This window comes from Pantherophis guttatus, chromosome 1 (genome assembly GCF_059756535.1).
Source record: "Pantherophis guttatus breed Tessera chromosome 1, ASM5975653v1, whole genome shotgun sequence".
Classification (NCBI taxonomy): domain Eukaryota; kingdom Metazoa; phylum Chordata; class Lepidosauria; order Squamata; family Colubridae; genus Pantherophis; species Pantherophis guttatus.
Genome location: NC_142063.1, coordinates 253016059 through 253030645, shown reverse-complemented (window position 1 = coordinate 253030645; position 14587 = coordinate 253016059). Strand labels below are relative to the sequence as shown.

At 35.0% G+C, this 14587-nt stretch overlaps 1 protein-coding gene across 50 annotated transcripts in view; it reads left to right on the top strand.

Annotated features, from left to right (window-relative positions):
* Nucleotides 1-1547: 1547 nt before the first annotated feature.
* Nucleotides 1548-14587, top strand: part of TRDN (triadin) — a 233932-nt gene continuing 220892 nt past the window's right edge. For 49 of the 50 annotated variants that reach the window (XM_087882735.1, XM_087882727.1, XM_087882730.1 and 46 more), the window contains exon 1: nucleotides 1548-2040. In XM_087882735.1, the coding sequence (XP_087738861.1) occupies nucleotides 2019-2040 (22 nt within the window). In that variant the 5' untranslated portion in view covers nucleotides 1548-2018. The remainder of the gene's footprint in view (nucleotides 2041-14587) is intronic. The other variant, XM_087882728.1, reaches the window with a different exon arrangement.

Here is a 14587-nt window from a genome sequence, read left to right as displayed (position 1 = left end):
AGTTTCTATTAGTGATCAGATTTGACATGAAGTTATCCTCCTGCATTCTAATAATCTTCTATCTCTACTTCATTGCCTTCAGGCAAGAGTCTCTGTCATGGGAGAAGAAATTTAGAAATTATTGCATCAACCATCTTGGTCACCTCTGTATTCCATATTTAGCTAAATCTTCTAGAATCCATTGGAATCATTCAGCTTCTGGAAGCAGGCCATCCTAATAGATCTCTTTTCCTAATTATTCCTACAGAGAGGAATAATTGCTGGAAAACTAAATCTCAGCAGGACATGGTTTGATTGTAACAAGGAAAAAAATATCAAATATCTCACTTTCAGCCTACTATCTCCCTGCCTAATAAAGGAAAACTAAATCATAGTGGGTCCTGCCACATTGAAGAATTCTCATCTTGCATTCTGTCCTCTATAAAACATTCTTTACAACAATATGACATTTGTCCCCCATCACTTCACAAAAACAGAGTGTACATATAAAAATACAGGGGTTTGAAAATGTATGGATTTTTCAGTCTATGTTCTCAAAATGCTGTTTCAAACACATCTGCTCAAAATGCTGTTTTAAACATATCCCATTGTGAACACTAGAGAATTCACAGTCTGATCTAGACATTATAAAGCATTATGTAATTCATTGAAGATTTCCAAACTTCCCTTAGTTGTCTAAGCTTTGACATTGCAGACATTTTATATTAAATTAAAAACGAAACAGGCACACATATTATCTATCCATCAACTGCAGCGAGGATTATATTTGCACAAAATTGCAAAGCAGAAAAAATCCCTATAGAGGAAGAGGTAATTAAGAAAATATTGGAATGTGCAGAAATGAATAGATTAACATTGACAATTAAAGGAAAGGAAGAATAGGAGTATTACAGGATATGGGGGCAATTCTATCAATGGATAGAGATGAATATACATAAAATTAATATAAATGTAAGAAATTTGGAAAAAATGTTGTAATAAATTAAATTAAAATGTAAAAGCAAGGTAGAAATGTGGCAAGAAAATGATGGTAAAGGATATGATGACACAAAAATTTGTACTCAGTTGACACACTGAATAATTAATGATGTATTGTTTGTTTAAACATAAAAATAAAAAACTTTTTATATTTTAAAAAAATATCTATCCATCAAGAGTTACACTGATACCAGCGAACATCAGGACTCTGCATTTGCCAGTAACCATAGCTATTAATATGTACACTCAGAGATTTGAAAATGCATTGGAAGAGATTCATTCATGGTATGAACCAGCAGATTTCTTCTTAGAAACTGAGGGGCAAGAACTAAAAAAAGAAACAGAGGGTGAGATGGAGTATTTCAGTGATTTTAAATGTCAGCAGGGAATTCAACAGGGGAAAATTTACCTAAGTTAAATTTTCTTCTTCAGTCACTGTGGCTGGCTTCACCGTGTCCTTCCCAACCCAAATAAGGCCCGGAAAGAATGTGCTAAGAGTATGCTAAGAATACATTTCAGCTTGGTTGGATAAGATTACCGTCAAGTCTGTATTTCATGTTTTCTGCCATAGACCTCAAAGAACTGTAATCATATTAAAAGAAGCGGCTAGGGCTTTGACAGCTCCTTCCAGTTCCTTTGTGCTGCCTTTGCTTTTACCAGCTTGGCTTTCTAGTTTGGAGCTGGGTGCTTAAAACTGAATAAAATAGATCAAGTCCCTGAGTGGTGCCTAGGATGCCAAATAAGCTGAGCTACAGATCTGCTGAGAGCCATGGCTATTTTTATTAGAAGCTGATACTTTAGTGTAGCTGTGAACACTGCCTTGGGAGAGGGTTAGTTTCTAGCGAAGGTGGGGAAGGCAAGGCAGGGCTTTGTAGAGAAAGTAGCTCAAAAGAAGAACCCAAAGAAAGTTAGAAGTGCAGAGGACGTCCCACCTTTTAAAACACTGTCTCCTGCGAGAGTCAACATTGGCCCTGTCAGATCCTCTGAGCTGCTAATACAACTTGACCTTTTTTCACAGTGCATTTCTTACCATCAGCATTATGACTGAGATTGCAGCAGAAGGTACTGTAACAATCTTGATGTTCTAATTGTCTGAAAAAGATTTCTACTCACTATTTTTAATAGACTCAGCCACTCAGCATGATCTATATATATATTTTAAGGAAATCGTGGCTTTGCTGAAGGGCATGCTTGAAGGGAAGAAGCTGCTCCTCTTTAGCAGCTGGAATTTGTACTAGTTAATAAAACCTGATCATCAGTCACCTCTAAAAATAGCCTTGGTCATATAAAGCTTGGGAAGGCAGGCTTAGACAGAGAGGCTGCAGAAATAAAAAGGACAAAGAAATAATAATAAAACTGGGATGGTAGATTTTAAAGCTCATCCTAGTCACTATATTGTTGTTTGGCATTTATGTATTTTTTTTGCTTTCTGAATCCATCTTACATTTGCTGGCAAATCTTTCAGGCACTTTTTAAAGATACTTTATCTTGCTTTTATTATTTTTATAAGTAACTCAAGGCAGTGAACATACCTAATACGTCTTACTCTTCCTGTCTTTTCCATAACAACCACCCTTGACATGAGTTGAGCTAAGGAAGAGTGACTTGCTCAAAGTCACCCGGCCAGCTTTCATGCCTAAGGCAGGATAATTCCTGCTTGATTTTATTCATTTTTTATCTATGTATCAAATTTAGAAGCCTCCCATCTCCCTCACAGAGGGACTCTGGGAGGAGTACAAGTAAACTATTAAAACATAAAAACTGTACATAAAATTTAGATAAAAGGCAAAGATAGGTAAAATTCAGAATTAAAAGATGGAAGAGAGGGCCTTTAGGTGATATTCAGCCCCACAATTGCGTGCTTCTCTGTGACCCCCACCCCCAGCAAGATGGAGAGCAAGGTGTTTAGACATTTTCAAAAGGCCATGAAAGTGGGAGGGGGGCTCACCTCTGGGGGTAGAATGTTCCAAAAAGTGGCGGTAATGGCAGAAAAGGCTGTTTTCCTGGGTGCCACCAGTTGAAATTTTTTAACTGACAGCGTCTGTAATATACCATCTCTGTCTGACTGGGTGGGACAAGCTGACGTAATGGGGTGAAGATGGTTCTGCAGGTAACCTGGCCCCATGCCATTTAGGGCTAATTTTAATTTCCTGTTTCATACATTTTACGTTCACTTCACAAATTATATGAGCTCAAAACTGGCTTTCCACCAAAGGTATGCCCAACAGGAATAATGGTAGAAATAATGCAATTTCAAATGCTGTTTTCCATGTTACTAAACAAATATTTCTATAGTGCATTTGTTTTCAGATCATGCCTTGAAAATGTGCAAATATTTCTCTCCCCAAAAAAGAGAAGTTAGGATTCTAATCTCCCCCACTGTGTTTAATTAGGGAAGTGCAGCATGGGTTGTTACAGAGGAAGTAAAACACAGGATTTGAACCTTCAAGAACAAATCACCTAAAGGCATGATGCAAATGTAAACGCTACACAGTATGCCTTATCAAATTAAATCTTTGAAATACATTCAGTGCTTTGTAAGACTAGATGCTATTAATTCTGAAAGTCTTCAGTAATTATATAGTTTTGGAAGTTGTATATGAGGGTTGCCTGAATGAAGGCTAGAGAGAATAAAATCTGAACTTATAAATAAAGAAATGGTTATCTGGAAAATATCAATAGTTCATGAATAATTTTAATATATCCAGACTATTAATGTATACAAACGTTTTATTCAGTACAATGATGAAGGATTTTTTAAATGTAGGCTTTTAAATATACTGTTCAATTTGACAATGGAATCTCATAGCAATTTTTTTCCATTATGAATCTTTGCATTCTACTTTCCCAAGTTTATAACCATTCTTTCTGTAACAAAAGCTCTTATTCAACAGACCAACACTGTGTCCAAAATCACTGCAGTTGTTAATGAAACATAAAAGCAAAATAAGTTTAATATAATAGAATTTGCATTGGATATTATTGGAGACTGAATCTGTTGCTTTCTATTTCTGCGATGCTTAATATTCATGTTGAGTGGTATATTTGTGAAGATCAGGCACAAAGCCAATATAGCTGTCTACTTTGATCAGAGTTTGGGTAGATGTAATGAAGTATTTGAAGAAGAACATGTTGAAGCGGGACAAGACCAGGTTCATACAAAAGATCAATGTCTTATTTGAGATAACATCGGAACCTGACACCAAAATTCTTTAAAAGGTAACAATCTACTTGCTGGCTCAAAAGGTTGAAACCAGTGACCAATACAAAACAAAACTTGAACAGGTTGAGGGATGTAATATTAAATGGATGCTAAATTTTGGGCCAATATTGGCACTGGAAAAAAATGTGGACTAAAGTATTTAATGTACTCTGCTCAACAATTTAAGAGACTATCTTTATAAAATTATATATTGATGTCATTTGACACCTATGAAACAAAAAAAATGTATAAAAACGTTTCAAGTAAAGTTTGGCAATATGGAAAAGTGGATGGAACCTATTATCATATGTAATGGAATTGTGAAGGACCAAAATTTTTGGTTGATGATCCACAGGACATTGGAGAAAAAAAAATGGAAATCCCTTTTTAGATGAAACAAGACCTTTACTTATTAGAGTCAATGGAAGAAGAACTGAGTAAAAAGCATCTTATTGTTGCACATTGTTACAGCAGCAAGATTATTATATCCATAGAAATGGAAAACTAAAGAAGCTTCAAACAATGAAGAGTATTAGTATTTAAATAGTGAAGACTATTTAAATTTACAGACTTGTCAGAGATGGGCAAAACTTATCTAATGAGAAAGAAATCTACAGAGAGTTTTATTAAAAATTGGGTTTACATTACAAAAGTAGAGAAAAATAGTTTGATGATAAAGGGTTTTATAGATTAAACAAGAGAAGATCGTGGAAATGTAAATAGTGATTAAAACAATATAAGAAATGGTTAATGGATGCCTGAGGAAAGTGAAGAGTGGAAATAGACTATGGATTTTTTTACTTATGTTAGATGTTTTGTTTTGTTTTGTTTTTGTATATGTTTGTATGTTTTTGTATATGTGTTTTTATGTCTATTTTATGTGTAGAGTTTTAATAAAGTTTATATTGAAAGTTCTCAAGATTTAAGAATAACTGAATAGCTGATGTAACTTAGAATTCTTTTTCCTAAGAAGAGTTATGGGGAGCTTTTCTACTACATAATCTATCTGATATAAACATCTGCATTATTATTGTGCAGATACTTATATCTTGAGTCTTTCAATTATTAAATGTAAAGCTCAGTTGGAATGTTCTAGTAGAGGGATAAAATATAAAAGATGGGAAATTTAAAAAAGAAAGAAAAGTTTCGTTTGGATTTTAGCATCCCAGAAGATCATGTAGCTTATAGATGGCAAAAAATAACTTTCAAAGGAAAGAGATCTTTGACAGATAGTTGGAGCAGTTGTACAGCGGTTCTTTTTTTATATTTTGTATAATATACAAAATATTTGTATAGTTATATATTTTGATAATATATAATTTTATCAAAATTTTAAAAATAAAGATTAAAAGTGAAAAAGAAATGAAAGCAAAAGCTAAAATGCAAGAAAGAGAAAAGAAATATATATATAAAGAGATTTCTAACCTTCTCTACAACAGTTATAAGGACAATTATCCAATCTAATAAAACAGTATGTGTGTGAATAGATACAGATATAGATACATAGAACCTAAAAGCATTGCATAACAATTATTTTAAAAACATTAACAACTATAAAAGTAAATTAATAAAACAGTAAAAGAAAATAATAGATGTAGGGATGTTAATAATAGTGGTACCACTCATGATTTCACACATCCCCTGGGTTGGGTAAAAAAAATCCATTTATCATGCTTTATATCAAGATCAATCTTTCTTAAATACTAGTATTACTTTATCAGTAATTGATGCTAGTATTTGATAATAGTTTCCTTTTTCTTATAAATAACAAACAAATGAAGGCAAATATACGTGTTGCAGGATCCAATCACAGTTGGTCACCGGGAACAGTGGCTCAGTCTTCTGAACTTTTGGGCTCATGTTGGAGCCCATTCACATTCTGATGAGAAAAAAGTTCCATGAGGATGGACTCCAGCATGAGTCCAAAAACTTGGAAGACTAAATCTCTGGTCCCAGTGACTGACCCAAATTGGATCCTGCAATAACAATAGATTTAAAAACAACAACAACAACAACTGTGCTGAGCAACAAATGAAATGATTTTGTCTACTTCTTATGCTGAAAATGGTCTTAAGTGAAAATAACCAAATAAACATATGAAGATTTTTTTTAACCAGGGTTTAAAAATTACATTTAATTAGCATACATTTATTTAAGATAACTTCCGTAATTATCCACAGCAGTGATTCTTTGAGGTTGCTTTCTATATAAAATCTTATTAAGAATATGTTCCTCTTCAAATTATATTTGGCATATTTGTATTTGGCAGCTTGTGGGTGCATAGTATAATCTCACAGTGAAAGGTGGTGAAGTCTTCAATATATAATATTATAAACAAATGGAATGATGGAGAGATTTCTATTTCTGTTGTTAACTAGTTAAAGGAAGCTTTTCCAGCATTCATTTGAATAGGAGCAGTACATTCCTAACATTCAAGAGATTCTGTTTTCTTGATATCCTTGATTCTATAGAGATTCTGTCGAAAGTAACCTTCTGTGCCTCATTTTTCTGTTCAACACGGGAAGTCAGAGATTGAGGCCATGGTGTTAGCATTTGCAGGATCAGTTGTCAGGAAAGGCAAACCTCCAGGGATGATTTAAGAGACAATACCATACCATACCAAACAATACAATGATAAGGCATGGAAAAGTTAAGAAACTTAAAGGGTATTACAAAGTAAAGGCATGCTTTTAAATATGTTTCAAAACAGTCAAAGCCTTTTTGATATCCATGGTAGATTAATAAGACAAGAACCATTACATTTAAAGTGAAATAAGAGCTGTGGTGGCATAGTGATTAGAATGCAGTATTGCCGACTGCCAGGAATTTGATCCTGACCGGCTCAAGGTTGACTCAGCCTTCCATACTTCTGAGGTTAGTAAAATGAGGACTAAGATTGTTAGGAGCACTATGCTGATGCTGTAAACCACTTAGCGAGGGCTATGAAGCACTAGAGGACCACTATAAAGTGGTATATAAGTTTAACCCTTGAAATTTGTTATCAGAACAAATAACAAACTGAATAAATAACAAACTGTTCATTGTTATTTTTATCTACTATGTATTATTTGTTTCTTTTATTTTATCAAATTATTGAATCAAAGTATCCTATATTCCAAAAAACTCCTATAGAATAGCCTATGAAATCCTGATTGTATTTATGGATTCCTTCATATTTTTCTGGATTGTTTTATTTTTCTCCAAAATACGTGTATATTTTAGTGAATACATTTTGGTTATGCAGATTGAAGTTAACCAAGTGTAGTAAGAAAGAACAATATCCTGTTTTTATATATATATAATTATCTGTCAAATACTTAATTTTAACTGATACTTTCTGGGGTAAATCTGTATTTTATTCTGATTTGTTAGTTTGAACTTTTCTTCAGAGGTAACTGGTTGGCTTCTGTAAGAAACAAAAGGTTGAAATATAACATGACATGAGAAGAGCTATTCTTATAATCTTGTGAACATCCTAAGCAAATTTTTCTGGACAATAACCACATTACCTTCTTACTGGGAGACCAAAGTTGTTTTTGTTTATTCTAGAATGTTTTGGGTTCTATCCCCGTCCAAAATCTGTAATGATTACACTCAAGCTAATGAGATGTAGGTTCCCTGATTATCAAGTATTACAATAAAATGTACCTTCTAAAATATTCTTGTACATTGAAACAGTGGTGGGTTTCTACCAGTTCGCCCCGGTTTGGGCGAACCAGTAGTGGTGGCGGTGGGAGGTTCTACCCACCGACCCAAACATAATCACGGATGCTCTGCGCATGCTCAGAAGGTTCTGCACATGTGCAGAAGCACAAGCGCGCGCTCACAGTAGCGAAGATAAGTGGAAACCACTACTGATTGAAAGTGTAAAATTCATTCTGTCGGGACCCATTAAATCTATTCAATAATTAGCCTACAGAAACAATATCAAAAAGAATAATTAGGTCAGTTATTGTTCCTTCTGGGTTTTACCATCTCTGCAGAAATGACTATACAAAGGTGTTTGTGAAACTGTAGGTGACACAGTATACCCAATGAGAAAAAAAAAAAAAACCAGTCAAGTCAGCTCTTTTGTTCTCCCAAGTATCTGCAATCTGAACTTTTGCACCTTTATCACTTTGCATTAATTTAAAATAGAAATGTTTGTGTGGGACCACATAATGCATTCACAATATGCAAAAGAATTTTGACAGGATCAACAATGCTGTCTTATTTTTTTAAAATCTAACCCCTTCCTGTATTTGAATAATGCTGAAATGCATAAAAGCAATTAAAAAAAACACCAATAATAGAAATAAAGAAGGGGGTGGAAATCATATGATTTATATATAGGAATTATATTCTTTATCATATATATTCACAGTAAGCTCAGGATGTTTTCAGAATTCTAATCTAAAACTACCATGAAATTACTTCTAAATTTTAAAGAAAAAAATATACTTCAATATCATCTTATTTTTCTAACTTGAAAAAGTTTACAATTATGTGTATGTATGGTCTGAATAGATATGTTACTTTGAACTTAAGAGGCTTCCATTTTCTCTCATAGTACTCTCAAGGTATTCTTGTGAGTACTTTCTGGAAATATTATTTGAGTCTTTTCTATATTATATTATATATACTGGAGGGACCATCGCATCCCACTGGGATTGGCCTGTCCCATCTGTACTGCTAAAGGAGGCATGCTGTGAGTTCTGTCAGCCTGACTATTCTGGTGGGTAAGGTCCAGGACCAGGGCCTTCTCTGTTGTTGCACCTGCCCTCTGGAACATCTCCCCTGTCCCGGTGTGAGGTCAGCCCCAATCCTCCTGACTTTCTGCAAGAGCCTAAAGACCTGGTTCTGCCAGCTAGCTTGGGACTTCAATGGGGGGGACATCACAGTGGAGGTAGTTGTTTAACAACAGATCCCACCTCCCCCCATCCTACTCCCACTCTCCCCATCATTAATTGAATTGTAGCACTGGGTTTGTTTTAGCTTATTAATGTATAATTTATCTTTTATGATTGTAAGCCACCTCCAGTTACCTTGTGGTAAGATGGGCGGCCAATAAATTTTATAAATAAATAACTCAAAGGTCATCAAATTATCTTGGCTTCATTTGTCTTGCTTACTAGAATGCTAGAATCCATCACAGAAAATCAGAAGGAAACACAAGTCATCTGATGCTTAGAATTAAGGAAATACAGAATTGTTCTATCTTTGAATTGCTGTGCTTTATTTACTGAAATTTATCTGTAGGTAAATTAGATCCAGAGGATGTCAACTTGCATTTAACATCTGTTTTCTCCCATTATCTCTTACATAAGGCAAGTAACCAGTAGCTTTCCAGATGTTTTGAACTAACTCGAACAATTCTTTTCCATCAGATTACTATTTCTGCCTTCCCTTCATTTAATTCTTTCTACAGAGAACCATCTTAAGACGGAGGAATAATGAAACTTTGCTAAAGGGGTGCTTTGATTTGATGGAGACTCGATCAAATGAAGTAGATTTGTGAATTGAAGTAGAGACACCATTTGAGTTCATTAAATCAAATCATGTGATACAGGGGTGGGTTCTACTTATCTTTACTACTGGTTTGCAATGGGGGCCGCGTGCGCTCTCTCTTCTGCACATGCACAGAAGCTTCTGCGCATGTGCAGAAGCATTTTGGCGATGTCGGGGTCAGTGGGCGGGGCCGCCTGCCAGTTTTACTACTGGTTCTATAGTGCGAACCAAGGGCAACCCACCACTGATGTGATAACTGAAACATGTGAAGATTGATTTTGTCTGAAAAATCCACCAGCCTCACTATTTTAATCTCATTCTGTAAAATATAAAATAAAAGCTTTCACATTATAGCTTATGGATAAATACTTTTATGAATTAAATTATTAAATCAGTTTTCCCTTAGAACTTGTTAAAGGATAAATCGGGTTGTATCTTCTTGAATCTCAAATTTCCAGTTTGAATGGATCAGTTTGATTTGCCCAAGATCTTTTAACTGGGAATCTACTTGTTTGGAAACACTTGAGATGACCCTGAGGCACCAGGAATTTCTTTCCTGCTTCTAATCTTTTCATCATTTCTTGTCTTCATCATTGTCAGACTTGAAGTATGTAGTTGGATAGAAGGAAGCAAATGCACTTTCTTATTGTTGCTTTTGGCAATGATTGAGAATAAGAAACTATAACAAATATAGACATGCCTCATTCAGATATCTCCTGGCCAATCTAGTCCCACTTTTTGGCTGCCTCTACTACAACAAGGAATGAGAAATGCTAGAAAAAATACTAGCTTTATGATTAATTTCAATTATCAATGTGAAAAATCTATTTAAGGAGAAAACAACGATATCTTAATTAACACTATCTTCTTCTTATGAAGTATATTTGGATTTATTTCTTTTTTCTTTTCTTTTTTAAAAATTCAAATTTTCCAGGTGCTTTGTTCTTAGTTAAAAGCAATAATAACCTTCACAATAGATTGATGTGGAAATTATTATATCACAAAGGCAGGGTCCAACCCCAGGTAGATGTAAGCAGCAGGAGGGGAAGAACTCTGTAGAAAGAGGCACTTTATTTCCATATTAATTCATTTTTAAAATATAAAAGACAGCAGCAATAACAGGTCACATACTGTTTTAAGGAATATTTTCTGTATTTATCCCTTAAAAGCAGTCCTGAAATTGATTTTGTTGTAGATTTTTCTCATTCAAAACTCTGCTACATATTTTCATATAGAAAATGGGTTTGTTCATAATTTTGCTTGGCATGTATATATTTAATCCAATTTTTATAGAATAATTATCTCTTCTAGAAGAGATGAAATATGTATAGTATAGTACTTGAATATGGACTCATCTAGAAACCACTTATCCAGAAAAAATTATTTAGGTTTTTAAGTGCAAATCTTGCCAAGTGCAGAAAACTAAAGAATAATATACAGTCTCTGCTAGAATGCACTGGCAAAAAAGTACCATATTTTTCGCATATAAGATGCACTTCCCCACCAAAAAAAAGTGGGTGGAACTGTCTGTGGGTCTTATAGAGTGAATGTTGCCGAAGCCCCTCCCACCCCCCTTCAGCCATTTTTTGCCTCCATGTGTCCCGTTTTCAGCCCATTCCAGGCAGCGTGGATTGCCGCTGCTGCTCGCCACCACCATTCACTGCCAGCAATAGGCCGCCTGGAATGGGCTGAAAACAGGACATGCAGAGGCCAAAAACGGTATGGGAGGCTGAAAACGAGACGTGCAGAGGCTGAAAATGGGACATGCGGAGGCTGAAAATGGAACATGCGGGGGCTGAAAATGGGGTGCATGGAGGCCAAAAATGGGAGGCACGGAGGCGGTGACAGTAGCGATGGAGAGCTGCAATCAGCTGGAACAGCTGATTGGCGGTATTCCAGGAAGCTGACCCAACCGCCAATCAGCTGCTCGTGCTAAATCAGGCTGCAATACCATGCTGAAGCTGACTAGGCTGTTTGGTGTTTGCTGCAAGGATGCTAGCCAGATTAATACCGATGGATGCCGGGAGGCAAAGGCAGATTTTTTTTCTTGTTTTGCTCCCCAAATGCTAGGTGTGTCTTATGGTCCAGAGCATCTTATAGTGCAAAAAATACGGTAATTAACTATATTCTGAGACTACTATTCCAGTGTCAAACTAGGATGTTTTTTCTTGATTAGAAAAAACAGATTTCTTTCTGTATCTTAAAATAAGTATTATGGATCTCTCATACTGAGGCAACAAAAATAGATTTTGAGTTGTGTGAGTTGTACTTGTATTGATTCAGGTATTCGAAGACCATTATAATATGGCCTGAGAGCTTGATTGGTGAAGTGATTAAACCATCAGACTAGAAACTGGGAGGCTGAATTCTAGTCTCTCTGTAGGCATGAAGCCAGCTGATGATTTGGGGCCATTTACTCTCTCTCAGCCCTAGGAAGGAGGCAATGGCATACTACTTTTGAAAAAAAAACACATTGTTCTAATCCAGGCAATTGCCAGGAGTCAGCACTGAACTGAAAGCACAAAAAACTAACAAAATGTCTCTATTCCTTCTTTTCTTCTGAAAACTAATGAGCTCAGGATCTAAGACATGCTGCAACGGTTGTAAGTGAGAAAAATGGTCACAAGTCACTTTTTCAGTGGCATTGTAACTTTGAACGGTCATTAAATGAACTGTTGTAAGTCGAGAACTACCTGTATTTTTGAGCACCGAGTAATATTCCATTTTCAGTATTTAGCAGCAGAACTTTTTGGAGAACTCAGAAATACATCATTTTACCTTCACTATTTTTCTTCAGAAGATTTCTAATGCCAGTCATCGCATTTTTGAACTAAAACAGAGAACGGCAAAATCAGATAAATAGATATACCTCAATCTGCATATTAGTCCAGGTATTGCAGAGCAGGTGAGCTTGAATTAGAATTTGCAAAAGAATTCTTTAATTAGTTCATCCTTATGCAAAGATTCGTCAAAATGGGGCAAAGGAATGTGAATCAGGATGACTTCAGAAATATCTGCTTTCCCTTTGATTTTCCAATATGTAAATTAGGTGATGCTCATAACAATTTTGAGATCTCTGGATAGGATGTTCTTTTGTAGTATAATGCCTTTCCAGATAGCTGTTATCTCTGTTAACTGTTATATAATAATAGTCATCACGATAGAAGCAGCTGAAATAGAATGTATTTAAGCAGCATCACCTGTTCCACTTTTGATGGAACACATAATGCTACTGATTTGGAATTTGGCATTTTGTAATAGAGCTTTGTAACCGTTACTTGGCACACTTTGTCTCCTGGAGATATTTGACGGAACCAAAATTATGTCTTGGAAAATGGAAAAAGTGTTGCCTTTTAACATGTAAAAAATATTTTTAAAAGCATACAGATTGCATCTATGTATATGAGTGCAATAAGTTGAATACATCATTCATCAATAACACCCATTTCATGTAGTGGCAAAAGCTATGCCAATTTTGTTCAGTTTACATGACATTTCAAGGTAGAAATCCTAAGTTTCAAACAAATCACTTGATCAGCAGAAGAATGTTTGAAAAGAATGCAAATGAAAAGAGGACAAAGAACAAGGGAAATTGTGTACAATGCAAAATGAGTAAAATTGTCCTGCTGGCAAGGAAGCCAATTAGAATTATGTCTATCGACTTTGAAAAGCATTAGAATCTTCACTAGCAAAGCTGGGAGATTGTGTTATCATCATGAATGATTATAAGAACACATCTCAACAACTTTAATTCTGACAATTGGTGGAACTGTTTCAAAATTTCAGTCACCACATTTAAATCTGCAAAGATCTCACTCTCTGCCTAAAATCTGCAGCAAAATAACTTGAACAAGCATTGATTGTCATATTGATAGGAGAAGTTATTGCACTCATTTGGGAATCATGGCAGAAGTACACTTTTCTTTCCTTAGCTATTATGCATCACTTCTGATTATATGTCATTGTGTAAACCTAGAATAATGTACACTTAGTTTTTTTATGCATTAAATTATAATTTAATTTTACCACATTGGTAAATGATATGATTTACACTGAAATGATAAACTAAAGTTACACTCTACAGAAAATCAAATTATTTCAAAATGAGGACAATTTTGGAATCATTGTCTTCAGCTGTATAAACTCATAGCCAAAACTGGTTGTCTGAATGATTGAATCATCTCAGTTGTTTAAGTGCCATCCTGAGGTTGCTTACTGGGGTGTTGTTGTTATTTATAGGAACATATTCCTATAAATCACCAAGAATCCAACTTGTCTCAAAGATGACTTTTGACTATAAATATTCTTCATACTTTTTAAAAATCTGTTGCATAATATAATACATTTAACTATCAAAATAGAAGTCTGCTACTAGTCTTGTACTTAGGATATAACTTTTTTTTTTTTAAATTTGATTTATATGCCGCCCTTCTCCGGAGACTCAAGGCGGCTTACAATGTGTTAAGCAATAGCCTTCATACTTTTGTATATTTATACAAAGTCAGCTTATTGCCCCCACAAACTGGGTCCTCAATTTACCTACCTTAGAAAGGATGGAAGGCTGAGTCAACCTTGAGCCTGGGGAGATTCGAACTAGCAGTAATTGCAGGCAGCTGAATGATAATAACAGGCTATTAGTCTGCTGCGCCACCAGGCTCTCTTTCATTGAATTTCATTGAACTTTCATTGAATCAGCAGGCAAGTAGCAATAACAAATTAATTTTCACCTTAAACTTGGCTAATACTTATCATTTCTGGAAGGTGTATTTGCTTGATAGTATGCTTATTTATGTGGACATCCAACTTGCCATTGAAATTATGGCTAACTAAAATAGGGTTAAACAGAAAGCAACTTACAAATAACAAGAGTAATGAAAGCCAAGGTATAATTGAAGGCAAACTGCAATCACATTTATAATC